The sequence below is a fragment of the Molothrus aeneus genome, chromosome 6 (assembly GCF_037042795.1).
Source record: "Molothrus aeneus isolate 106 chromosome 6, BPBGC_Maene_1.0, whole genome shotgun sequence".
Classification (NCBI taxonomy): Eukaryota; Metazoa; Chordata; class Aves; order Passeriformes; family Icteridae; genus Molothrus; species Molothrus aeneus.
Window position 1 is genome coordinate 28,568,236 of NC_089651.1, and position 27,887 is coordinate 28,596,122.

At 40.5% G+C, this 27,887-nt stretch overlaps 2 protein-coding genes across 4 annotated transcripts in view; both read left to right on the top strand.

Annotated features, from left to right (window-relative positions):
- Nucleotides 1-3,695, top strand: part of LOC136557458 (deubiquitinase DESI2-like) — a 50,698-nt gene extending 47,003 nt beyond the window's left edge. Inside the window, exon 5 of the mRNA XM_066551318.1 lies at nucleotides 2,801-3,695. Coding sequence (XP_066407415.1) covers nucleotides 2,801-3,043 — 243 coding nt within the window. The 3' untranslated portion in view covers nucleotides 3,044-3,695. The remainder of the gene's footprint in view (nucleotides 1-2,800) is intronic.
- A 3,759-nt stretch (nucleotides 3,696-7,454) lies between these two features.
- The window catches only part of COX16 (cytochrome c oxidase assembly factor COX16), a 46,316-nt gene continuing 25,883 nt past the window's right edge, over nucleotides 7,455-27,887 (top strand). The window contains exons 1-4 of one of the 3 annotated variants that reach the window (XM_066551322.1): nucleotides 8,046-8,156; nucleotides 11,465-11,565; nucleotides 20,399-20,450; nucleotides 20,536-20,613. In XM_066551322.1, the coding sequence (XP_066407419.1) occupies nucleotides 20,442-20,450; nucleotides 20,536-20,613 (87 nt within the window). In that variant the 5' untranslated portion in view covers nucleotides 8,046-8,156; nucleotides 11,465-11,565; nucleotides 20,399-20,441. Of the gene's footprint in view, nucleotides 7,584-8,030; nucleotides 8,157-11,464; nucleotides 11,566-20,398; nucleotides 20,451-20,535; nucleotides 20,614-27,887 lie in introns of those variants that run through there. The other 2 variants (XM_066551320.1, XM_066551321.1) reach the window with 2 other exon arrangements.

Here is a 27,887-nt window from a genome sequence, read left to right on the forward strand (position 1 = left end):
ACCCACTTCATCTTGCTTGTGCTGTTTTATTTAAACTCAATTGGCTTAATCCCATGGCAGCCAGGTTCATTTGATATTTCTCCATTAGCTAAGCACTGCTGGATGCTCCAGCACAATGTGCTTTATGTCAAGGAGTGAAAAACACAGAAGCAGATTGTAGTGTTGGTAGCATTCCCTGCCATTGCCCTTTTGTTCCTATTGAACATTGTGTTCTGCCGTGAGGCTACACTGACAAGAGGTGACATGGCAAGCAACACTGAGGTAAGGGGAAACCACTTTGCATCATTATCCTTGAGCTCTACAAACTGCCCTTTGTTGCTTGGTGGCCGAATGCCCACACATCTTCATTCTTGTTCTGGCTCTTCCTTGCCTTATTGATTCATTCTGGGTGAAGAAGCTCCTATAAAAATAAGACAAACACCTCATCATTGCTTCTACGTTGGGAAGTGCTATTTCAGTTGCTAGGGGATGTACTTAGAAAATAAACCCAACTCTTAAAAGCAGTATTTCCATTTCAGGCCATCTTACCTTATGCTGTTCTGTTGTTTCAGCTAATTTTCCAAAGAACCATACTTTGGTTTAGTTGTTCTATCTATTAGTATCTGGGAGGAAGTCTTAATTAAAACTTTAAACTGCTTGAGAACTAAACTCACATGCGTGCATATATCACAAGGAGCCTAAACTGAGTCACTTTCTATGGCAATACGTTGCCTAAGTTCCTGAAGAGGAAGAAAGAGGAATGCTACAAAATCTGAGGGAAATTGTAGTGCAACCTGTGATTGGCTCAGGTCAAATTAGTGTAGTGTAGGTAAAAATGTTCGAGTAGAACACATCAAATAGAGTCTTAAACTTCAACAGTCTTCTTGTGAAAATTGTCTGATATGTCTGGTATGAAAATCAAATGGGTCAGCAAATTTTCTATGAATGAGTCTCAAGCACATGTGGAGAAGTTGTCCACCTATGGGTTCAGGCAATAGCTCTAGCAATGGAAACCAGGGAATCTAGATGGAGATAAAAAATTGTAAATTAAATAAGTGGCCCCAGATTAAACATTTCAAAAATACAGATTCATATAGGTGTGTCTAAGGTTAAGTGGAATGCAGCATTGGTAAGAACTGAAATAGAAGTCCTTGGAGTGCATTAGGTAAAGAACAGTCTATGCTTGCAAGTAATTTTAGCAGCTAAATGGCTCTGCTCATTCTCTGATACCTAATGATAATGTCTCCAATTTCACACATTGATTTTTCAACAATGCTTGTCAAAATAAAGTGAGTTCTGTAGTCAAATTAGCACAGTCACAGGTTTGCTGCCTTCTCCACACCTCACTGGAAATGCCACACTGTTGGAGCAAGCTAATTTCCTTATGCTCAAGGTGACTGTTGGAGTGGAGCTTGGAGTGTTCTGCCCTGGCCATTTGCAGGAAGGACCAGCTGCAACACAGTACAGCCCATCCTCTAGAAAATGTTCCATTCTCCCTGAAAACTTCTTGAAACCTCTAAGTTCTACGTTAACTTGCCAATAAGAGACTTCTCACCAAATCATCTTCTTAGTGGACTCCAGACAAACACCCTTGGAGTTTTTGCAGTACTTGGTATTAAATTAAGTGTGGTTTTAGTCAGAAAGTGGGTGGGAGGAAGAGCAGAGGAATTTAGTACTGGCAAAAGGTACAGTATGGACAACCCTGGAAACACTAATTCATGTAAATTGTGGGACAAGGTCTGTGGGGTGGAGTTTCCTCTCTGTCTCTCTTGCTCCATGGGAAACAACACATGGAGAGAAGGAGAATTCAGGTATTATGATTCCTGAACCTGCTACGGACTTTAGGCTCTAGCATGCCAGTATAGGGCCCTACAGACAGGCAGTAAATTTACTAAAGACAGGCTCTTGAGGCATGCCTGCTCATCAGTTCCCTGTGTCTCTTCTGTGCCTGCTAAGGGATTTAGTAAAATGTAAAGGGAAAAACATTTTATGTGGTCTAAGCCAGATACAGCTATTAAAATCTGGCACCTGTATGTCTGCATGGCTAAATGCTACAGAAAAAGGGTCTGCAGTGTGAAGCAGTTTGTTTCATTGCGCTGAATTTGATATGACCTTGGAAAACAGTATCTGTGCTGGCAGAGTGTAATCCAAGTCAGTGCCAGGAGCATCTAGGATGGAACAGAGATACTTACAACCCAGGCTGGGTTTTTTAAATTGCTTTCCCCCCCATATTAGGGGGGGAAATACCTCATTCTCCGCATACTATATGAGGAGAAATTAGAGGGTGGTATGGTAGAATAGGAAAAGGACCCCCAGATACTGTAATTTGACTGGACCACTGTGTCAGCCCAAGGAAGAAAAGGGAGGACCAAGAACAGCTTCTCAGGCATCTCCATCTACCTAGTCATAATCGGCTTCTGGGCTCCTCAAGGTCTTGCCAGCAACAGCTTAAATATTTTTCCCAGACTTTTTGAGCTACTTGCTAAAGGAATGTCATTGTCTTGGTTGAGAAGCCCCAGCAGGCCTGTTCTTTTACCCATGGACTGCCTGGAGAACAGAGTCAGCAAAGCCGCTGAGGGCCACGAACTGTTTTTCCTGGTTTTTGTTATGATGCTGACAAGACCTACAGCTGGCAGGGATCCCTGTGCATGTCAGCATGGAAGTTGGCAGTTACTGCTGTTTCTGACTGCAGGAGATGCTCCTTTCTGTTCTGAGCAACAGGGAATTCACCCAGTTGATGTGGTGGTGTGGATGGGGATGACGTTGCCTCTACACTTGCTTTGGTACTATTAACCATGCTCCCTTTTGGTTTTCTCCACAGATATTATGTGGGAAAGAGATCCCTCGCTGGGTGAACCGCCTGGCCTACTTCAGCTCCTGCATCCCCTTCCTCCAGAGCTGCCTCCCCAAGGAATGGCTGACCCCAGCAGCCCTGCAGAGCCACATCAGCCTTGGTCTCCACAAGGAGGAACAAGGGGACACAACAGATGAGGAGTCCCCCTCCACCTCTGCAGCCCCCTCAGCCTCAGGCACATCACGAACCTGTAGACATACACGAGTGTAAACTGCCCAGTTTGCCCCCAAATAACATCCCTGCTCTCTTGTTCTATTTATTTCTCACACCCTTTCGCACACATTGGTTTCTCTCTTCAACAGACAACACAGGGGAGAGAAGACCCCTTCTGCTTCAGTCCCTTTTCCAAGGACTACCACTACAGTTGCTTGGCAAAATGACTGTGAACCCCAACACAGAACTGAGGATTGTGATGACTAAACTGTATTCTCCTCCAGGGGTCTCCATGATCCTTGATCTACAGAGAACTGCTGACTCTCTCAGGCATGAGAGCATGTGTATAGGCAGAGTGCACATACTGTGATGTTCCTTCTCTGGAACTGTTTTATCTTTTTATCTCTCCCTCTACCCATTTAAGACCAGCAGTCTCTTCTCTATTTTGGCTGGATTTTCCCTTCCCCAATGACAAATCACCTGCCCACACCCAGTGAAGGAACCAGAGCCAGAACTCAATCTTCTCATCTCTCAGACCAGCAACAAACTCCACTCAGATCCATCCCTTTTGTAATTATCAGGTTTCTAACTCATGTGAAGGACAAATGAAAGGTGCTCCTGTTCTACAAACCACCTGTTTTCAGTACTCAAATTTAAGAGCTTAAATGATTGTCCTGCTCTTGAAAATAATAAGAACTTAGAAAATGAATGTGTTACTGTGGCTTTTCTTTGGGGTCAAAAAGAGCACAGGGCTGTGGTGATTAGAGGCAGCTACTAAGTAGATGTAGAGGTTACTTGACCATATTGGTGCTTTTTGGCACAGACCCCTCTCAGTTTTCCTAATCCTAGGCAGTGTTCCCAGTTTCCTTTTTTCTCCCAGATTCCCTAGGCAATCTCTCTCCTAGCTGACATTTGCTGGCTGTATTCAGGGAAATGGCTTTCCTAATCTCAAGGAAGAGGAGAGAGAATCTGTTTGGAAGGTCAGTATTTCCTTCAGATTTTCCTCCTGCACTCACAGCCATAAAACATGGCTTCAGAGCCATTCTTCCCCGGCCTATTTAGAAGCCAGCCCAAGAAGGTAAAAAACAAATGGTGAACCCAAAGAATGTCAACCTGTTCCTTTCTCCTCCCTTTTTAGAGGTGGAGGGGGAAACTTAGGGCCACATCTGGAAAGCAAAAATGACCCTTTCAATGCATGGGCCACCATGGTGCCTTCTGCTGTGTGCACTACTTCAGTGGAATGAAAAATGGGCAGAGCTGGCTCACTGGCCTCTCCAAGCTGGCTCCTGACAAGAACCTGGTCCTTGGATGTATTTATGCTAATTCTGACAGCTTATGAGAAAGCACAGAATGAGGAAAGGACAAGTACACTAACTCTTCCACTCAATTACCTCACTAGGAATTCTAGTCAGAAGGTGTAGGAAAGAATGAAAGGGGAAATCCAGGTCCCCTCCCTCCCTTGCAACTTCTCTTGGCTACACAAAGGAGGATGAAAAAGGAACAGGCAGTCTGTTGAGAGGGAGTTGCCATTTTGGAAATGGTGTTCTCAACAGCAACTACTAAGTCAGGACTTCCATTCTGGACCCAGAGGGAACTACAAGCCCTTAAGATGTTGGTTGTTTCCTTTTTTTGGTCATAAATGCATACTAAATCCAACCAGCTGTTTCTTTAGCTCAGGTATACAGGAGTGTGTCCTTTCAGGGCTGAAGGTCTCAGCTATGATGTACATCATGTCTGCACAGATAACATTTAATGGTTTGTTATATGTGCATGCCCTTAGTGAAGCAGGAAGCTCTGGAGAGATCTATTGGATGGAAATGTAATTCACAGGATGGCCTCACTCCATTGCCTCCTGAAGTGATGCATGTTTAGGCAACAAAACCTTTACAACATGCGTCTCATTTTCATCCTCTGTACAAACTGCTCCAAGATGTCTACTGAACTAAAGTCATGTTCCTTATTAACCTTGGCTACCCACAGCCAGTGCTGCGTTGTGAGCAATTCTGCAGCTCCTGCTAACCAGTCCAATACCAATCTTGATTAGTATGGCTTGTCCAGGGATGTTTAATAGGATTTCCATCATGATCTCTGTGCCACTGCCCAGAAACCATATTGCACAATTTACTGTTTCACTCTGTATTCCCCTGCAGTCGGGGTCATTGCAGCCTAAACCACTGCAGCATTGCAAGCTTCATTTGTCTGAAGTTCCCAGGGATTCTGCCAACAGCCAGCAGCACATTATGTGCAATGAATTTTAAAGGTCCTTCTCAGGGGGAAAGTGAGAAGAGGCTTTCCCAGACCATTTGTCTAGGCCAGGGCAACTGTAGTCAGAAACACCTTGTTCCCTTTGCTGTGACAAAAGCCAGCCAGCCATCACCCTTGTGTTTCTGCTCTGCACCTTCAGATGAAGCATCATGTATACATCTAGGAGATGGGCTCCAGGCATATTTCACACAGAAAATCCTCTCACAGTACTTCGCAAAGTAAAAAATGCTTAACTAGATGAAAACCTGGACAAAAAACCACATTTAGCCTACTTGAGAACATAAATATGTGCTTGAAATATTGGGAACAACATTTGGGGCAAGCTGTGAGTGTCATAAAAACCCCAGATGTTTGTTTACCCATTTTTATATTTGTCTGTCTGTTTATGACAGTATGGGTCACATCAAGGAGGCATCAAACCTCTGCTGTAAATCAAACCCAGAATATATTCCAATCTTCAAAACTGTTTCTCCCTACCCCTTTTTGTTGAAGGTGACTGATCAACTAACAATGAAAAGAACAAAGTGACACTGTGGAAATAAATTATATATTGATGATGGCTTTACCTCTGTAATTTAGCAGCATTTTAGATTATTAAACATTAAGACATTTTAAAATCCTAATTTACTGTTCATCTCTGGCACAGAATGTTTGTCTTAGGCATTTTTATTATTCTTCCAATTATTACAAAATTGTTGTTATTACATAATTATATCATATTTGTATTTAGTTACACATTTACTTTCTCTTGCTGCTTTCTCTGCATAACACCATGTAGAAAATTTTAAATCCAACAGCAGTTATCAATGAAAACAGAAGAACAATGTATGAATCTTAACAAGAGCACCCCATAGCAGTGGAACAAACTCTTAACCTTTCTTCTTACAGCCAGGACTTTTGTGTCCTTTTAAAAGCTGGGATGAGATGGCACCAATTCTGCACATGGGCATCAGCAGCTGTGGGCTGCGTCTCTAGCAGTGACCTAATAGTGTTCAGGTAGGACACTAAGACTGGAGGTGAGGTTAGCCTAACACTGGAATATTAAAGGGACAAAAACTGTTGCTAGGGAAAGCATAAAAGGAGGGAAGCAAGTAATAATATCTTTTCTCAGCATGTCTTTATCTATAGTAGCAATTTCTTTAATTTCATGACATTATTCTTTCTGGTCAGTTACCTTCCTCTTGATTTCTTTCTGGTCAGTTACCTTCCTCTTCACAAGTCTGTGATTTGAGGCTTATATTTCTCAAACCCTTTAGAAGGGACACTTGTGCTTTCAGAGGCCGTGGGTGTGCTGCTTTTCCAGCACTGAGCCTGTGCTCTGTGATGAGCTCATCCCAGGCTCAGCACAGCATGGGGATGGACACTGATGGACCTGTTCTCTTGCTCTCACTGCTCCCAGCTGAGAGTTTGCATCTCACATCTCGAATTCAGACCTATGTTGCCTTTGTGTTACTGAGGTAGTCAATATATAGTAATTTCCTGCTATGTTGTTTTTTATTCTTCAGTTCTGTTTCTTTTTCTCTAGGCTGGTAGGGCTCTCAGAACAAGTTAGTGGATATTGGACTGCAATAATATTAGCTTATCTTACTATATGTTTTCGATTTTATTCTTATTTTAGTTTGTATATATGTGCTATCTAATTAACATGGTCAGAAAACTTTATTAAGTACCTCCACCACTTCCTTGATTAATGGAGAAAACTGAAGGAAGGGATCATCAGTGTTCCATCTTCAAATGTTTTTAAATTACTCTTTGAGTTGAGGCAGCAGGTGCCTTGTTCCACTTTGTCCCTGCCCTGCATGCCATCAGCAATGACTTGGAATGTCATTGCTGGGTATGAAAAGGCTGTGTGGTGATTCAGAAGTATGTAAAGGAGGACCTGACAGTCTCCTGTCTCCAGGAGATTGCTACAGGCTACCAGAACAGGGCAGAACCTCTAGCTACAATAATATGTAAAAACATTGCAGCCTATGCCTGGGGAATGGGTGCTCTTGTCTGTAACAGGTCAGTGCTCCAACACCGTGCGTGTGGCTGTAGCTGACACGTGCTGGGGTGGATGGCACAGCACATTTAATTCCTAGCACATATCAAGGATATTGGCTCTAAATATCAGAGTAAGGCTGTTCACTAGCACCGTTGTAGACAACTCTGTTTTTAAGAGGTTTTTTGGTTCATTTTGGCTGAGACATGGCATAACAATGCAGAAAAACAGATGATCATGGTCGTCAATCTTCTTCGCTTAGGAAGCAGGCTACAGAATGAAAAGATGCAGCTCGTGACTAGGCCTGCTCAACTCTGTTCATCAACGAGCCGTGAAGTAAAGCGTGAGGGGGTGCGTGGGGGATGTGTGGAGGAAAGGGGGCTGGCCTGAGCCGTGGCCGATGCGCAGCGATGCCGCGGGCGCTCCCACGCCGCCCGGGCCGCAGCGGAACCGGCGCGCCGGGCCCGGGCCGCAGCGGAACCGGCGCGCCGGGCCCGGGCCGCAGCGGAACCGGCGCGCCGGGCCCGGGCCGCAGCGGAACCGGCGCGCCGGGCCCGGGCCGCAGCGGAACCGGCGCGCCGGGCCCGGGCCGCAGCGGAACCGGCGCGCCGGGCCCGGGCCGCAGCGGAACCGGCGCGCCGGGCCCGGGCCGCAGCGGAACCGGCGCGCCGGGCCCGGGCCGCAGCGGAACCGGCGCGCCGGGCCCGGGCCGCAGCGGAACCGGCGCGCCGGGCCCGGGCCGCAGCGGAACCGGCGCGCCGGGAGCGGTGCCGCTGTGGCGGAGGGGCCGCTGTGGCGCCGGAAGCGCCGGGGCCGGGCCGGAGGCGGGAGGGCGGCGCCGGGCCCCTAGGGCGGGAGCGGGGCATGGAGAAGCTGCGGCGGCTGTGGAGGGGCCGCACGATGACCTTTGGGGTGCCCCTGCTGGTGAGCGGCGCGGCGGGGGCGGCACAGCGCGGGCAGGCCGCTGGCGGGGCCGGGCCGCGGCGGGCGGAGCTCCGGGCGCAGCTGAGCGCGGCGGGGCCGCGGGTGGGCGCTCTGCCGTCCCCTCCTCGGCAGCGGCTGTGCGGGGCGGAGAGGGGCGGCGGGAGCTCAGGGACGCGGTTATAAAACATACTCCTAAAGATATTCCTGACTGGGAGCTGAGGAAAATGCATTTTGCGGGTGGTTTGTTTTGGTTTTTTTTTTTTTTTTTTTTTCTGTGAAACACCACTTGTATTTCTTGTCTTTCTTTAGCTTTATTATTACATTTTAAACTGCAGTGGTACTGTTGGTGTGATAATTTGTATATCTAAATAAGTGGAAAGATTTTGAGTGAAGTGAGTTGAGGTTATAGGTAGCAGCTGTGCTCAAACTGGTGAGTGAGACATAACTTTTTATAGTTGAGCTTAGGAGAGATCAGTAATGTCAGAGGATTAAAACAAAATTATAAGACTCTCTTACACACACTACCTCTGTAGATAGTGCACATTAGGTTGCACTTCTCTGTCCTAAGTACCTGTGTTCATAAGGGGGAAAGTGAAAAAACGCAGAGGCACTTATGGATAAAAACTCAGGAAGGAAGACAAAAGCAGCACCAAAGTCAGTGTGGTTTCTGTTTGTGCAATTCAGATCTCCTTATCCATCTATACAGTTGGTTTGCAAAAAGTAAACAAATTTCAAGGTGGATAAAGAATAAGGCAAAGGATGATTCCAACACTTTTATAAAGCTATGAGAGAAATCAGTGCCATGTTCCTCAAATATTCAACAGCATACCTTGGAAAAGATGGAGTGGACCAGGGAAGGACATGGACACTTAACAGAGTTAAAAGTTTAAGGCCATTATTTTAAAGGGATATTACTGATGTTCTATGGTAAGGACATTCATTAAAGTTAATAATGAAGTATCTTTTCTCAAAATATTGATGAAGGCATTTGTAAGAAATGGAAACAGTTAAACCAAACAGACCAACAAAACAGTGTGATAATACCATAACTACATGAAATCATTTGCATCAGCAGCTCCACTCCCTGCTGTTGCACAGAAACTCTGCCTACAGCACCTTTCTTGAAGTGATCATGCATAGTGTTACAGCTCGTCAGGTATCCTGCTTGCATGCAGGTGTACCTGAGAGGCTGTCCAGAACTGTGCTGCTTTCATACTTAGACCAAATTTATTTTGGTTTTGGATTTTTCATGTATGAGTGCTCTGACAATATTCTTCAGTTTAATAACACCTTGCTTAGATGTTAAAGGTTGGATTAGTTTTAGCTCATGCTGCTTTTGTTTATGTAATTATTTGAAGCTTGCTGCTTTTCTTCCAGAATCAGGGAAGATCAGGCAGTTTAGTATTGTCCCACACAACTTTAACTCTGTGGAAGGCCTGAGGAAAATACTATGTGATTAAATAATAGATACTTAGAGGTAGTGACCTAGTGGAGAAAAAAAAATCACCCCTGCTTTTTAATAATAAGTATATCAGATTAACTGGTGTGGTAGGTGAGGAGATTCAACTGATACACAAGATTCTGATTTTGATAAAACTTTCTACATTATTTTCCCTGTGAGGATTGCATTTTAAAGAAGTAGGGCAAAGATATGTTTCTTTTCTTTTTAGTTCTCAAAAGGATTAAAAAGATACTATAAAATGTAGTTATCACATGCTTGCCAAATTAAAAGGTTATCTTTGGAGGTAAGGTAGGTCCTGTAGAAATAATGTGGTCTGTATTGTTGTGAAAAAGCAGAAATGTCATTACAAGATGGAGGAACTTGTCAAAAGTAGAGTAAAACATGAAACAGGATTCTTCCTGTGTACTCAGTCCTCAGCTGGAGTAACTTCTTAGCTCTGTGGTGCCATTCTGCCACGGTGCCATGTGGAAGTGACGAAGATGAACTGTAAAGTCTAGAGCAAAGCAACAGAAAAGGTAAAGCTGACATTCCACCTTTCAGGAATGCTTGAAGGAATTGACTTAGTTTGTTTTAGAAGAGTCTGCAAAGTTCTGTACACTGAGAGTGGTGATTGCCTTTCATCACTTAGGAAGGTTCCCCCAAAACAGATGATCCTGTGTTAAGAAAATGCTGCTGGTTTTTAGCAAAGAGCACTCTGATACGTAATGAGGGGTTTTAAAACATCCCACTGGAGCAGTGGCATAGGTTGTCTCAGTTGTGCTTCAGTGCTGGAGCCAGGACTTCAGCGCCCCAGGCCAGGTCTGTCGTTGTACTTTTAGCCATTCCCAGTGTTTTTGCAAGATTTTCCATAGGTCATAGCAGGGATTTTTAAGACTGGTTTCTTTGACTTTGTACTGCCTCATTTCATTCTGTTCCTGTTGCAACAGAGCTCTTTCCTCCAGACACAATATTATATAGAGAAATATTCTATTCTGTTTCTTTCTAGGGTTTCATGTCTCCCTGCCTTAAAATTATTCTCCCTTGTGAATACTTCAGAATGTTTCTGACTTGCTGCCCAAAGGCTTCCCAGGGAGTAAGAGAAAGGAAAATTCATGCAATTGTCAGTTACCCAGCTGTCTATGGAGCTCTGAAGGCACCTCTGAAGCTGAACAGAATTGTGCTAAAAGATCAATTACAGCAAAAATGACAGTGAATCTAGGCAAAGAATCAGAAGGAGCATGCCTTTGCAATCCTTTCAGTTCTGCTGAATTTGTTAATAATACTGAAACCAAAGGTTTCTGTTAGATTATTACATTCTATACATAATTTTCTTCTCTCTAGACTGATGTAGGACTATTCTTCAGTACTGCTGAACTTTTCATCAGTACCATGTTTGCTTTTTTGGCGGGAAAAAAATCAAATGCCTTTCATATCTTGCCTTTTTATACTGCATATTTGAATGAAAAATCCCTGTGTAAAAATTACTAAGGCTCCAAGGTCAAAGAATGAAACATCCTAATTCAAAGAAAATGAGTGTCTCATAACACCCCCCACTCCCCAAAATATATCTGTGAAATATTTCTTACTTTTTAATGTAAATTATTCTGATAGTTTTTTATTTGTTCATTTGGTCTTGGGGCTGCTAGAATATTTCAGTGGGGAAGGAATTTTTGTGGTTGATCTTTAAACCTCATACTGGCAACAGCTTTCAGAGTAAGATGTGTTAAATCACAGTTTTCAGTTGTACTTTCTCAGCAGCTGAAAAAAGTGTTTCTTTGTGAGCAACAACGAAGCTGTAGGGGCTAGGACTTGAACTTGCGGGAGACCTCGATTTGTAAATTTTTCTATAACTTTGTACACTTTGCAGATACAGTATCTCTGTGTAGCACAAACAGTAAGCATTCAGGAGATCGTGATGTAACCTGGTGTGGAATATCCCATTCATCTCAATGGCTTGAATGCAATCAAGTGAGTAGTCCCAAAGCATTTCTGACGATGGTAACATCTGTGTAGATGTTGGGATGAACTCCAGCAACCTTACAGGTGTATCTGAAATTTGCTGTTGCAGTAGAGGGCAGTGCCACCTCTGTGGTAACTTAAACATCTTTGTCACCTATATTGACATCTCTGTTTGCTGTTTTGATTTGGGAACTCTTTCCTAATCACATAAAGCTTAATTTACAAGTCTTGAGCACTCGTGGCTCTATTATAAGAGGAGCTTCAGTTTCTGCTGCTTTATATTCCACAACCAACTCTACCTGAGCAAAAGGGGTGTGTCTGTCAATGTCATATTGCTGCAGTGATGCTTCTGTAAGATCCTGAGAGAGCAAGGCTCCTTGGCTTGCTGCTGGTGCATCTAGCATCAGACCTTCCTTATGGGACACTAAACATGTCAGGTCACCTCTCTGGTACACTTGGAATATTTCAAGTCTGCTGGAAGTTATTTTTTTTCCAACAGGTTTAAATGAGGGCTCTGTATCATTAAGGAAACAAGTTTGGATTTCAAAATTGCTAAGTAGTAGCAAATGTAAAACACATGTTAAAAACCCCCCTATTGTTTTAAGTGGTCACAGCACTTCCCATGACTTGCCTTTTTGGTTGTATATCCACCTGATTCTAGGCAAGGATTTTTCAAACTCTCCAAGCTGCAAAATGAATGTGTAGATGCAGTTCCAGTTCTGTCAGTATGTTACAAGGAAAAAATTATGTTCTGAATATCGGAAGTGACATTCTAGCAGAAAGAAAATATAGTCTGAGGTTCATTTGATGATTTTTATTGCACTCCTAAAATAAGTATATCACACTGTGTGTATAGTAATGAGGATTTTCAGATTTGCACTATGTTACAACATTCTCCATACCTACTGCTGTAGATTTTGACTTCCTTTCATTTTCCTGGGGTTTTGTGGGGTTTTTCCCCTCATCCTGTAATGACTGCTTTTACAAGTACTTTGCTTCTCCTTCTGGATCTTTGGTGTTTTTCATGTTGTGCCTTGTATTCTCAAAGGAGAAGGTACAGGTAGCTTGGAGCAGTGAAAGACTTTACTATGAATAAATATGATTCTAAAATCTATTCCCACGAGTGATTATTAGCACAGACTGTACTACAATGCTATCTACTCTGCTGCCTTGGACAGTGCAAGTTTACTTTGATAAACACTTTGTCAAGGGATGCCAAGAATGCATGTCATGTACAGGACTAGGAAAAAAGGTCAGGTTAGAACAAGTCCCTAACAATGCTGCAGCAATGTGGTCAGTGTTTCTAGGCACCATTAGAGAAGGTCAGTGGCATCTCAGACTCTCATTAATGAGCCAGTTGTTTTGACAAACAAAAGCAAAACAATTTTCAAGACATCAGGACATGAAATTACATGTCCATGGATTAGTTTTGTTCACTGGTGTGAAGTCAGGGTCATCTGGGAGCAAGGACTGATGCCCAGAAATGTTTTGCAGATATATGAAATGATATTTTGTTCTCCTGTGAATTACTTAAAGTGAAAGTTTGCAGGGTTAATGGGTTAAATTTTCATAGATTTCTTTAACTTCAACATTTCTAGTTAATTTCAAGAAAACTTGCTCAATTTGGAGTCCTGGAATATGCTAAATACAAGGCACACTTTCCCCCCACCGATTCTGGAGGATCTGCCTGTAAAAAGATGGTATGAACACTGGAAATACAGACAGTTTTTCTTGGGAGTAATCATGATTCTCAGATCTTTCTGTTGCTTATCAGTGTCTATAAGTAGAAACTGTTATTACATTATCTTCTGATATTGTTTGAAGAAGGATTACTGCAATCCGTATTTTTCACTTTTAGATATGTCAGTGTTATTGCTAACATCTTTCACATTATTGCCTTGAACAATTCATAATACTGAATTGCAGGACTTTTATTAATATCTATTACTTCATGTAACTTCATAATAAATTTTGACATATGCAGAACAGTTGATTTAACTGTTAATACATTTTTGAGAGATTAATAGAAATTAACATTCATCCATGAGAAGATCATTCTGACTTCTAGTATTTGTAGATAAATTGTGACTGCCTGTAAAAGTCACAAGTATTACACTTGCAGCCTAGAGTAGCAATAAATACAAAACTGTTTTTAGAATTAAAAAGTTGTTGCTCTCAATCAGTGACTAACATAGTGTTGCTTTTATGCTTCAGTAACTGGTATTATACATGTAGGGTCTCTAGGCCTGTGATGAGAGGCTTTGCTAGGCTGTGCTTCTGCTTTGCATCTCCTGTTCATCTGTGTGTCTTTGAATCCACAGTGTGGAGCTGTTCCAGACAAAACCAGCCCTGGAACTGTTAGGGCTTGTGTGGAAGCCAGAGTGTTCACACTGAATGGGCTTTTGTGGAGTCCAGTTTGTGCAGTCTGAATTAGCTGACTTCTATCTTTCAATTGACTGTTAGGTCTTAAAACTTCTGAGTTCTCCTTTTGAATCAAGGCCTTAAATTTTTCATTTTCAGTTTTTGAGAACAGTTTTCCAGATATATGTGACAAACAAATAGGCACTCTTTAGTACTTCAGAGTTTCCCTCTGTTTAATTTCAAAACATAAAGGGTGCATTTGCATCATTTAATGCTGTTAGAATGGTCTAATCTGGCACTTGGGGGGTACTGAGGTTTTCTATTGTGCCTCAGAATAGAAGATGTCCAGACTTGCCTGTTTTCACAGGCAAGTGTGTGCTTAGTCCTGCCCTAGATCTCCCACTTCTTCAAGGGGTTGTGATGGTAAAAGTGTAAGATTCATGTTTATTCTACAGAATTTTTAATCTTCATTCCTTGTCCAGGATTAGCAATAGGGAAATAAAACTTATTCTGGTTTCTTTTTATGTTCTTTCATGCAGGTTTCAGTTTACTGCAGTTTTGATCAGGGCCTAACACATCACAAGAATACCAGCTTGCCACAAGATGTAAACACTTTCTCGTTGTAGTTACCTTGGCTATATTTGAACCTGTGAGTTGTAGAAATGATCATTTTAATAGGGAAATTAAATTTTATTTTTTAGAAGCTTATGGAGAAAATGAAGGTGGTGTTCAGAAACTGCAGCTCAACCACCAGGACAGACTTGGATTTCAAACAGCTGCAGCTGCAGAGTGAAATTCCTTTGCTGTCTGACCAGCCCAAGCAATGTGTGTAATGCAAAATGACAATGCTGTGGCTGAAATGCCCTTTTTTGCTCATGTTCACGTTGAGGAACATATGGGTTTCTATGTCTTCTGCATTATTCTTAGATTGGTTTCTATTACATGAATTTTCTTTGGTTTAAAACCTATTATGAATTGGACATTTCACACAAATTGTGAATAGTAAAATAAGAATAACAGAATAACAAACGTTTTGTTTTCTCATAAGACATTGAATAGTAAGATCGAAAGGCTATGGACAGGGGTTTTTTTTTGTTCTCTGGCCTGTAGCAATTCATATTTGCAATCTTTAAAATCATGGCTTTGAACATTCTCTTACTGAGCCAATTAACCTGATACCTTGGGCCAAGTTTAATATTCTGCACATGTTCTACATGCTGTGCAAACTACACTCTGCTTTATCAGTCAGTAATAATTGGCTCCAGTTTATACCAGCAGCTGTGTGCTGAAGGCCAGCATGGTATCCATGTGGTCATCTACTGCTGGATTTCATCCCTTTTTGGGTGCAGTTCCACCTTTCTACAGTGTGTGATTCTAGCATCTGTATCAAGTCAGAGCATTTGCTTACTTGGTGTACCTTTGAATGAAATAACTCCTGATGGATGCATGGGTTTGGTTTCTGTTTTCTCCCAGAGGAGATTTCTGGTGTGAACCTAAAGTTATTTTCATTTTTTGTAGACCAGAGGTAAAGGTAGACTCTCTTTTTCTTCCATTGAGGGTGAGGAGAGGATTTAGTAAGTTTCTGAGAAGATGTTGCACTGTTTTTCTCTCTTCTCTGCAGTTTCAGTGTTAGAGCCAAGTGCAGGAATGGCTGTGGGAAATAAACTTTTGAGAGTTAGAGCTAGCAGAGGGGGGCGCTTCAGGCTAAGATGACTTGTCTGTTTTTTTCTAGGACTGGCAATTTGGCCTGCTACTTTATTTAGGGAAAAGAAAAGAAACTTCAGTCTTCTGGACTGCCAAATTGCCATCTTTCACTGGTCTTGCTCTGCACATCTCGCAGTTCTTTAAAAAGGAACCCCCAAAACTCCCTTTGGTGTGATCACTGCAAACTAAAATAATTCACTACTGCTCTAGTTTTGAAGCTTTTGATGAATAGCTGGAGAGTTCTGTAGCAGTAGTCTTGAAGAAGAGGCTAGAAAATTACCATGTTCCTTCTGTGTATACATATCATAACATCTTCTAGCACCGCATGATTGGCGTTGGCAGCACTAAACATTGTGATTTGGTTAATTTAGGGATTTATGACTTTGTAATTATCTTTCACGACTGGTACTGTAGTAGGAATGGCTTTCTCTAACAACAGGGATGCCTGTAACATGACATTTTGCTGGTACTGCCAGAGAAGCAGTTTCTTATTATTTTGTTTAACCCAATGAAGTGAAGCTGATTGCTTTAGAATATGCAGGAAACTAAAAAAGGGATCTGTTTTAAGTCTTAAGTTCTGCTGGTATGAGCCCTCAATGACCACCCACTGTAGTTTGTGACAAATACAAGTATTTCCCATCCTAAGATGTGGTTCAGGGGATCAGTCTGATGCCATCTATAACTGATTGCATAACATACTTCCCAGTGGAGACATGAACAAATAGAATTTTTAAAAGAACGTTATTAAAGAGAATTTTATGTCATTTTTTTACATAAAATGTTTATTGAGGTTGCTGAGTGTATGTGACAGATGGTGCTCTTATGTCACATCCTATCTTTCATTTTGTTTTGGAACATGCAAGTCTTCCATGCATGCATAATTGCATTACAACATTGTGGGAGGTTTTTTGTGTACTCACTGAAACATAAAGGAATAATCCAATGTGGGATCTTTAATGGGGGTCGTGCTAGCAATGCTATTAAGCTGTTTGCTTTGGTGTTAAGTGCTGGCTAACTAGTGTGGTTAATGATCTTTGCCTCCCTAAGTTAAAATTCAGGTGTAAAGGAAAAATAGAGAAGTTACTATCATTTCATGAATCTGCTGAGAGCATTCAAATAACGAGATAGATGATGTTCACTACATGTTTTTTCCTCTGCATTGTGAAGCAAATAAAATGAATGGTTCCCTCACAATAAAAGAATGCAGGTATACAAGAACTTTGTAGCTTGAGTATCCTTCAGATGCCAGTCCCTTAATATTTTATCATGTACATTAAGTATCTGTATGATTCTAAAATTGTAATGAAAAAAAATTAACTTTTATTATACATGACATTACTTTTCTCTCTTCAGTTAACAGGAGAGTGAACTTGATCCTGACTTCATTAGAATGGTGCCAACCTAACTTATATTTATATTGCATCCTGAATAGCTTCTACTGTCTTTTTTATGCCTGGACTAGTGGATGGAACATACTGGACTTCACTGTTGCTTTTGGGTTAGATTGGGCAAATTTGTACATTGTAGTGCTTTTTTAACTGAAGAGTGTTTTGCAAAGAATGCAGAGATTATCTCTGTTTTACAGTTTGGGGAATTAGAAAAGTATGTGAGACATACAGAATATGCAAAGCCAACAAGCCAATAATGATGCTGGAAATTTTGAGTCTTATCCTGCTTCTAATTATTTTGACTGGTGATTCTTGCTGATTCACTGTTGTCTGTAAATACAGCCAACTGAAATTAAGGTAGTGAGGGCATCTTCCCTCACAGTGCAACAGAAGAGAAAGGAAAGAGTTAAAGCCAAGACTAGTAGTTCAACTCCATGCATTGTCAGTCACCGAGTCCTTTGCTACCTTTAATAGTATTACAGTTGCATAAATTCATTTATACCTTCTTTTATTGGCTTTTGAACACAGTTTTCAAAAAGATAATTGACTGAATAGCTGTCCATTGCTGCTCTGTCTTGCGTAGATGAATGCAATTCATGCTCAGGGCTGTCAGCTGACTATCTTGACATGCTGTTGGTTGATTAAATAAGTGCTGAATATGACTGATTCTGGTCTGGTTTTGCAGTTTTCAGACATCATCTTTGGTTCTTTAGAACATTGGTCAAGTGGGCTTGTAAACATATTATTTATATTCTTTGTGCGTATCCTGTATTTTGCAAAACTATTTAATTTTAGTCCTAACCTTCCAGCATTATGCTGTGTAATATTTCAGCAGCATTAGTATTTTCTTACAGCATCAATGTGCTTTGTCTCTGATGGTGCTTAACTGATGTTTGGAAAGGTAAAGGCAACTGTACTGGTAATGCCTGATAAGCTAAACTTGTTATGCTGCTTTTGCTGTATGAAGAGCAAAGGTACATCAGAAACCAGGTGGGTTTTTTCTCCTCTTAGTAGTACCAAGGTGTTGTGAGTAAAACTGCAACGTCAGGCCAAAACCTGAATTCCAAAACAGGAAGTGAGAGGTGTGTGTATCAACTTCTCTACTGTGTGTAGCTGCAAATATAAAGTGTGCTGTGTTGTGGCTGGTTGCTGTCAAACAAGCAATAGGATGTGATGAGACAAAGTGAGTAGCACGTGACTTACTTCATACAACAACCTTGCAAAAACTTGATTTTTCGTAGTTGCAGTGTACGTTACAGTTTTCAAGCTAAAGAATGTAATATTTCCTCTTTAGCCTGCAGCATGGCTTTGTAAGCCAAAGTCTTCCAGTTGTTCATATCGCATCTCATAACAGGATATGCTCCATGCAAGTTTATTCTTGGGCAGATTAATTTTTAATTGATATCACACGTGTTTGCTGCTTTCTGCCTGGTTTAATAACTGAATCATTTCTAGTGCAGTTGCTTTTGCCTTGCCATAGACATTCTCTGACAACATGCTAATATGAAAAAAAGGCAATAACCTCTGGTTTGTAACAGCCATAAACTTGTCTATAGCATTTCAGATTTGTGTTTATTATGACTTAAAGTTAAAATTAAAATTAACATAATACTTGTTAGGAATTAAAGAAGATCAGCTAATGAAAATTTATGCTGAGGCATCAACCATGTTAAAATTCAATTACAGTCTGATCCTTGAGATTTTTAGCATTATGTGCTACCATATCTTCATCTGACAAATCTTCTGATTTGATTGAATAAATCTTGAATAATGTCCAAGTTCTTTTTAACCATTTCGAACACTTTATTTTCTGCTTTCTGTTATTTTTTTCTTACCAAAATACTGACCCAAGGAAGACTTTTCTTTTTTTTCCCTACTGAGTATTTTGATGATTCAATATCTGCAAGATCATCATTAATCCCTTGAAACATTTATGGCACAAGTATGATGCCATCCAGTTTTTGATCATTCATATTTCTAGTTGCTGGACTTGATACCATATGATGATTTTCTGATTGGCTTTCTGACACTAGTGGTCTGTGGCCTAGCAACTGGGTGTTCATATTGCAAAATTTGTGTCTATTTTTATTATCAGCTAGATTTTTTTGAAAGGGCTAGAAAGAGGCTCTGGAGCCTTTAACTCCTGGCTGTTGATGACGGGTTTTTCTTCTTTGGTTAGAGTACATCAGTTCTGGGGTACCAGTCTGTACCTTACCAGCGTCCAAGTGTGTGCCTGGAGAGAGTGTTCATGTGGTTGTGAGTAATTTTACCTGCTTGGTGAGAAGTAATGCAGTCCTGCAGCTTTGAGAATGAATCAGAGTAGAAGGCAGGTTTTTGTTTCTAATTTCTAATTCTTTGTGGTCACAGTGACATGAACTTCCACTTCCCAGAACCAACACACACTGTGACTACCTGCACAGCATAATTATACAAATTCTTGGACACAGGCCATTGCTGCAAACCTAATATGTAGTAAGAAATCAGCCAGCAGTGTGTAGAAAACAGCAGTTCAGCTACAGCCTGTAATGAAGGACTGTAACAGCAAAGTTGCATGATGAAAGAGGGTGGTGGTGGTGGGTTTTGTTTGGATTATTTTCCTACCTACCTTCACTCAGGTCCTTAGAGCTTCCTCATGCTTCCACTTTCCTTAGATATGCGTCTCTAGATGTGAAGCCTTTTGGCCTCCTGTGCATCTGTATTAACAGAGAACAGCAGAGACTGTGAGGTCAGAGCAGTAGCAAGGGACCTGACTTACACAAAGTAGCTATATTTCTAAGCTAATTTTCAAATCTCTTCTCTTTTTAAACAATACTTGATCTTTGGATGGTAGATGGATCCATTTCTAATGGTAAAAATACATAGGCAGTTTTGTGATAGCACTCTCTCATAAGAAAGAATAATATAATGATTTCTTATGTGAGTATGAAGTCCTCCCCTTTCTGCCTTTATTATTCTTAGGCTTTACAGGCATGGAGGAAATTGCAGGATAACTAAGGAGTAATAAAAGAATGGGTGTTCTGGATGTGATTTCTTAGTCTGGGTGATAATATGTTATTGAACTATAGCTACAGTCATGGTCTGTTCAGAAGCTTAATTAGATCTGTTACCCACAGACACCAGAGTAAGTCAGCGTGGCATTGTTACTTCCCCACAGAGTTTGAAAATTTATGAGAATAAAACCTGTGGCAGTGAGGTAAAGGTTCCTTTGCTGCCATTATGTCAGGAAACCACATGGGGAGGGAAAACAAGGGGTAAGAGGAGAGGAAGTCCCTGGAAAGTCTGAGTCATGTAGCAACTGTCTTTGTATGAAAGAGGAAATGTGTGAAATCCAGGCTCAGAGAGTGGAAGAAGGCACCTGCATTTATTTTCTAAAGTATTGTTTTTTTCAGCTCCTGGTGTTTCTGTTGGAAAAATATCAGAGTCCCTTGGTAAATGAATTGGGTCAGTATGCACGGTATTTTTTGTAGGTGTGCAAAGCGTTCTTTTCTTAGCAGTCCTAACATGTCTGTTTTCATTCTGTTTTTAGCTCTATCTCATTGGAGGATCTTTTGGACTCCGTGAATTTGCTCAGATAAGATACGACGTTCACGAACTACATGGCAAGGTAGTTTAAATTATTTTTTTTGCTTTTAATTTCCTTATGCCTACATGCTGCTTTCTAAAGAATTGATAGGACAAGCAAACTTGGTGTAGGGGATTTGCCTTTCACTGCTTGGCCCTGAGCTACAGCTGAATCTCACAGGCAGTAGGCAGAGTACGTGACAATAAAGGGGCTGACATGATGATGAGTTCTTTGCCATCCGTGAAAAAATCAACATAAATAATAGAAACATTTTATTCGTTTGGTTGATTGCAAGTGGCAATTCTGAATCCTGAGAAGGAACTGCAGCATGTCTAGAAGGAGGTTATTACAAGGGTACTGTATCCAATTTAGACTAAGAAAACTGATATTTTAAAAGGTTCAGTTTTCAAACAATTCTAGGCAGTGAGCTTATAATGTTAGATGGTTTCCAGGCCTTGGCTGGGCATTGACTGAGACAACCAGGTACCTTTGACATTGTGCTACATCCTGTTCTTTAAGCCTTGGGAAGGAAACAGGAGCTAGTCTCTACCCATTTTGTCAGAATATCCTGTATATAAGAAGCCTTTTTTTAAATGAACCTGAAACCTTCTTTCTGAGGGAAATAGCATGTTTACTAGTGCTACTTACCCCTCCAAGTATAACACTAGTTCCAAATTGCATATGAAATGATCTGAAAGGAGTGTGTCAGTTTAGCAGAAAGTAGTATTGGCTTGCTTTCCTTGGTCTGGTAATATGCAGGTCTGCTATTGCAATGCAAAGAGACTTTCTGGTTTCTCAGAGGTGATGACTTGCAGGTTGCACAAAGCTGTTTTAAAGACTTTATGCAACTTTATAGAAAAAAAAGTTGTTCAGGACTCTGGATACTGTGGCTTTCTACTGTGGTGAAATCTTTGAGATCCTGAGCTGTTGAGAGTCAGGAGAAAAAACCCTTTGTTTTGTCTTAGACACTTGTGGACCATGTAAATTACTTTAATCATTCCTCATTGTTCTCTCTGTTGCATACCTGGCTGTGGCCTTCCATGCACCATGTGGCCCACTCCTGCTCAGAACTGTATATGACAGAACCTGTAGATCAGGGAGAGTAATCTTACAAATATTTTCTCTAGTGCTGTCTTCTGGGTGGCTTTTTTTTCTATCATTTCTAGCCTTTTAGGAGCAGTTGGAACCTTTTAAGTTTTTCTCCAGCCAGATGGGGATCACAATGGGGCAAGAATTTGCCTGTTGTGTTTCTGTTAGTTTTTGGGTCAGATTCATACTCAGTGTATTGCATTTGACCCCCATGATGTGCACTGTGATAGGAGCTCAGGGAAAAAACACTGTTAATAGTTGTGCTAATTCAGGTCTATGTGGCTCTTTCTCCCAGCATTTATAATCAAGGGAAGCATTACTGAATTAGTCAGTAGTACATGAAAGCTCTGAGTGGAAGCTACTTCAACCTGTAGTTCTTAAACTCTGAAAAGCTAAAAGAGGCCTTCTGGTTTATGCTCTAGCCAGTATTACTCAAGTCTGCAGCATCTCTTTTGTGTTTTCTTTTTCTTTTCCTTGCAGTTTTATTCAGAAGTAGATGACATTGACATAAAGAACAGTGCAGTATTGGCTCAGAACTAGCAACACCGACTCTGGGCTTGTTTGTAGGGAGAGTAATCTACATCTTGTTTGTAGATGGACAAATCAAAGCAATGTCTTTCATTAATTTCTGTTTCTGTGTCCATAAAAACAGAGTTGAAAGCCATTCTAATTCATGAAATAAGACAGCCAATGAGACTTGAATGTATTTTAATGGATAAAAAAATCTAGTTTAAAACATACCTGGAACTCAGGAAAAGAACATTAATATGAGTAATTTAAAAGTGCTATTAAAATCCTGATGCTTTTCTCTTACAGCACAGTTGGAGTATTTTAAATCCTTATCAGAGCAGGGGCAGATCGACTAGTACTCCTGTTGGGGGGTTGGACAGTTACATGCAATAAGCAATAAAAGAAATAAGATTTTTTTTGTTACAGCTTCTCCTTTAGAAAAATAAAATTATTTAATTAAATAACAGTTTTAATACAAGGAGCTCTGAAAACTTTCACATAATTTAAATGAATTAAACTTGATAGTCCTACTGTCAGAAAAGGTAGGATTATTATTTACACTTTACTGCTAAAAAAATGGAGGTTGCACAAATCTTAAAGCAGGCTAGTATTCATAACACCCAAGTGCCTGTCTTTTTTGATTATATTTTAAGGATGTGCAAACTCCAGTATGTCACCTTTTGTAAGCATGATTCTTGAATGTATTCTTGCTAATTCAACTGCTAAAAAGACAAAAATTAAACAATCCTTTTGTGGTAAATCTCTAATATATTTCAGATGCCAAACCATGATCCTTTGCCTTCAAAAGTACCTGTTCTTTTCCTTTTTCACTCTTAACTTCACACTGTGCTTAGAGGGAAACCCCATTAGTAAGCAACTTCTCAGTCAACAGTGATGTTCAAAGGCAGCACTGCAGTGGAACTGCTGCTATGTAGTCTGTGTTTCAGTGACTGAGGGGCTAGCTTTCACTTTGGATTCCTGTGCCTTAATGAAAAAAGCTGCAGTAGTTATAAAGACTATGTTATTGATGTCAAACTGACTTTTGAAGAACATTTCCTGATAAAGGTATTAAAGTCCAAGAGAAAATGGTGGTTTGGACCTTTGAGGGAGTATGATTTGGTTGAGGTGCGTTGGGCTGGGGTAGCATTAGGATTGGGAGGGAGACAGAGCCTACAGCTGTAGGTGGAGTGGGGCTGGGAAGGGGCTGCAAAAGGAATTGTATCCTCTTGTTCATTTGGGCTGTGTTTTGGGATCTTGGACTGCAGCTCAGCCAATGCAGAGGATAGAGAGAGCCTAGAGCTGCAGTTGAAGAGGGGCTATTAGAATGTAAAGAGTAGATAGTTCATCCATTTAGTTAATCTTTGAACATCAGGACCTCAAATATGGCCATCTCTTGCAAAAGCAAAAAGCCACTTTTATCTTCTCAGGATACCTAGATCAGTCATATACCCTCAGCACAATGAATGTCCTGTGTTTAAAGGAAGCTTGCTGAGGCTCTTACTGATGTAATGCTTGTTTATGCTGCTCAGAATTCTCCTGAAACTAATCGAGGATTTCTCCATTATCTGTTGTTGCCAAAATGTCCATTAATGGAGAAATCATTAGGTTAGGTAATTGTTCACTTTCTGGGAAGAATTTATGCAAATCAAAATTGGTTACAGAAAACCAGGTATGCTTATGGGAAAACCATGTGGAATTAACAGAGAAGAAATTAGTAGGTTTGTATGGGCATTGTTCCAGATGCCTTTATTCATAAATGGAAGACTAGGCTCTTTCTTTGTCTTTCTTCTTGTGTATGTAATTGGAGATGTTTATTTAATTTATATTTTTTTTACTGAAAATGTAATTTCTGTTAAATATACAGAAATTTTTTTTTTCAACTATATAATAATCAATTATTTTTATATACTGTTTACCTATTGTTGTCATTCCAGGTGTTGTACAGACTTGCTGATTCAGATTTAGTTTTGGATATAAGAATCTTGGAACATGGGGTCTGGTCTGTACTGCTGGCTAATAGTACTGTACTGTAGAGAATTGAAGGGAAGTGATATATTAACTATCTGGAAAAGTTTATGCTTTCTTCCCATCAGAAAACCTTTTAGAGTAAGAGAGGTTTTAAGCTCCAAATTGACTCTGTTGAAGAAGTATCATTGCAAGGCAGGTTCTCAGACTTTTGGGATAGGATAGGACTGAATGAGTTCCTCCAGGGTAATGTGCAGCACTTCTAACAAAGCTGGAATCTCCATGCCATTTTGTTAGGAAACAAAACATCAATTAGCCTTCGAAGTCTGCAAATGTTTCCTGCTGTGGGTTATGTACAATAGTATTGTATACTTATCTCTTTACAAGCTATGAAGGTCTTGTTCACTTTTTCTTTGTCCTGTGCAAAGTGAGTGCACCCCAAAAGTAGAATGCTAAGAAATAATACTAATGTTTTCTGCCTTATTGAGGTAGAATGTAGAGGCAGTAAAGAGTCAAAATGATAGAATTTCAATTTCTCCTCCATGAGTTTTACCCTCAAATTGGTTGTTGTTTACATTTAAATATGTATGACACATTGTGTTCCAGGAGTTCAAATCCAGATGAAAATTAAGGTTCCTGACCTATTCTTTCACCATTCTCTATGAGCAATAAGCCTGTAAACCCAGAAAGGGCATTAAAAGAATGGTGGTGGTGGTTGGAAACATACTCAGTAAGCACACTAGGAGTGTAAAACTTGCTTTCTGTAGACTGAAGATTGCCTTTAATATTTCTTAGCTAGTGTTTTTGACCAATTGACTGGCATGTAGCTATCCATGAGGTGTTGCTTATTGACACCTGTGGAGTGTTAGTGTTGCCATTGTGAGTCTTCATTTATTGTATATTTGCTTTGTCTTAAGGTACTAGTTCAAGAAATTATGTAACTGTGAGGATCTCAGCTTTCATTTTACAATCCTGGACCTGAATTGAGAAAAAGAGTGCATGTGGTGCATAGAAGATTATTCTGGAAACCTTGCTGTCCTTTGAAAAATGAAAGAGAAAAGAAAGTTAACATGATCACTTAAGGCGCTCTGACTTTTCTGTTTTACAGCAGTTCTCATAGTGGGGCTCGATAGTGGTGGAAGCACGTTGACTGTCTGGTTGGTTATACTCAGTATTACAGGTTTAGAATATTGTTAGTTTGGTCCCTAGTGCTGTTCTTTAACATTGTGTCTTTAATCTCATGAGTGGATGTCAGGAGACCCACAGCAGTGTGTGATTTAAATAACACACACTGATCTCACTGGAAATTTTATATCCGTCTTGTTCAGGTTTCTCTCTTTAGCTACCTCCTGCACCACAGACCTCCTCTCTGCCTATCTCACTTTCTTAGTCTGTGGAATATAGGTAATTAATGCTGCTCCACTTTACACAGGAAATAGGACAGTTAATTAATTCAAATAAAAGGAATTATTTAAATTCATATGAGTATTAAAAAATTTCCTCAGGTGAGATCCATTACTTCAGGTGTTCTGGGTCAGGGTAAAATAGCTAGGAAGAAATAGGAGCAGAGAGCTGACAGGTTTCCATGAGACTTTATGTCAAGCAAGAACACATCAGACATTTCCTGAGAAAGGTGTGGGAAGTCAGTCCAGCATTTTCTCCCTTCTTATAAGTGTATAGTTAAGAGGTGGTATCTGCCCATTAGAATGCTTTCATGTTGCTGTCAGAACATTGCTCTCTTCACACACGTACTGCAATAAGTTTCACACTGTTGAGTCCAGATGGGTGAACTGCAGCAGCACAGTGTTTAAATGAGGTTCAGCATCCACCCAAAAGAGAGTACATCTGCAAGTGACTGGACAAAGCTGTGCCTTGTTGCTGGCTGGCACATTCCTCTTGCTGTCCTCATGTAAACTACCTCAGGTATGTCTGTGGGAGTTACACATATGGGCATGTCCTGGAGTAGTGCAGTAGAAACTGTCTGTTGGTTATTGCTTCCATTTAATTTGCCTATAAAGTCCATCTGGACAGGATTTCTGTGCCCCAGGAGAAGTTTGGTTTGTTTCTTCAGTTTGTTTGTTTCAGAAAAAAGAAGCATTACAGAATAAAATGTAATTTCAATGTTTAGTGTAATGTTAGTAAGGTTTACAAATAATAATGTGTTTCTGTATGTCACATCATTTTTTTTTCTTTAAATAACATGTTTCATGTGAGGTGAAAATTCACTTAAATTCACAAAATCACTTAGACCTCTGAATATGTCTATAGTGTTTAAAATTACACAAATCATATGGGTTTTTTAACTTAGATTTGTGGAATGTCAGTGGATTGTCTCCATCACTACACATACTGCGAGCTATTGCATGAATCTGGTTTACTGCAAGCTGACTTGTTTATCTTATTTTTGGACCTGCTTCTGTGTTCAAAACCAGTATTTGCTCTATATGAAAGACTACCAGAGATACAAAGAATTTAACTGACATAGGTAGCAGGATGAAAAGGTGTGTTTTTAATTTTCTTCCACAAACTTTTCTATTGACTGCAAACTGCAAGATACATGTATTACAATTCTAAGTAGATAAGCATCCATGTTTGAAATCCTGTTACACCTTGGTGTTCCCCAAGATCCTCAATCTGACCAAAACTTGATGAACTTCATTTCAAGGAGTAATGTGGATAGGGCAAGTCACTGTGATTGGACTGGACTGGCAAAGCCCACAGTGTTCTAATAACAATTAATGGACTTTACTGCTACCAGCCCAGATTGTCACATGCACTCAATTACCTTGTGTGTTCTGCAGGCTTTCTGCTTTATTTTCTTCCAAATAGATTTAGATGGATTAAGACTCATCCTCTGGGCTTCCTGATGTGCAAACACCGCCTACCAATGTTAAGGTCAATTTAAATTACCACTGTTAATACTCAAAAGACTCTAAATGGGTTCTTTGTATTTGAAACCCATGTCAGGGTTTCATCTTGCTCATTTTTCCATTGTCTTAAGTGAGATGCCTAATTTGAGATAGCTATCCAGGTAGTCCAGAAAGGAGGTTTGAGAGGAAATGCCCCAACATAGGTTCCATTCAGTTTTAAAGTAGATACTTGAGAAATATGTTGTCCTCTTTTGATGGATTGAAAAATAGGGAGATTGAGTTTGGTATTTTATTATTACCTCATTGCTGTGAGACAATTACCTTCCTTAGTGTATGAATATGGTTATAATTTATTTGTGAACAACAGTGAATAGTGAACAACAGGTGAGATAAATCTCTACCTAACTTCAAGGTGCAGACTCTTTATAATTTTGCATATATCTTTAAGTGGGTGTCATGGTTTGACACTGGCACAATGCCAGTGCCCCCATGAAGATACCTTGTCCCTGGTTTCTGCTGTGAGATGTGACCAGGAATAAGCAAAGCAGGCTCCTACTTAGGGAAAAAGAACCAGAACTTTATTAACTACTCTACAACTACAGATAAAAAGGAACACACACACAGGGAAAATGAAAACTTCACAAGTGCATTTCCTCCTCCCCCCCACCAAATTTCCAACACAATACATTTGGTTCCTCAAATCACCAACTCTCGGTCCAGCACCACCTTTTAGACAATCAATCCTCAGTTCATCAAGAGGAGAGGAGTCCTTCTTGTGCCATGGGCTTCCCCTGGAAACACAGCTGAAGCCTCGTGTGTTTCTGTGTCACTCGTGGCACCGCCCGGAGAACATCTGCCATCGTGACTTCTTCCTTTTCATGT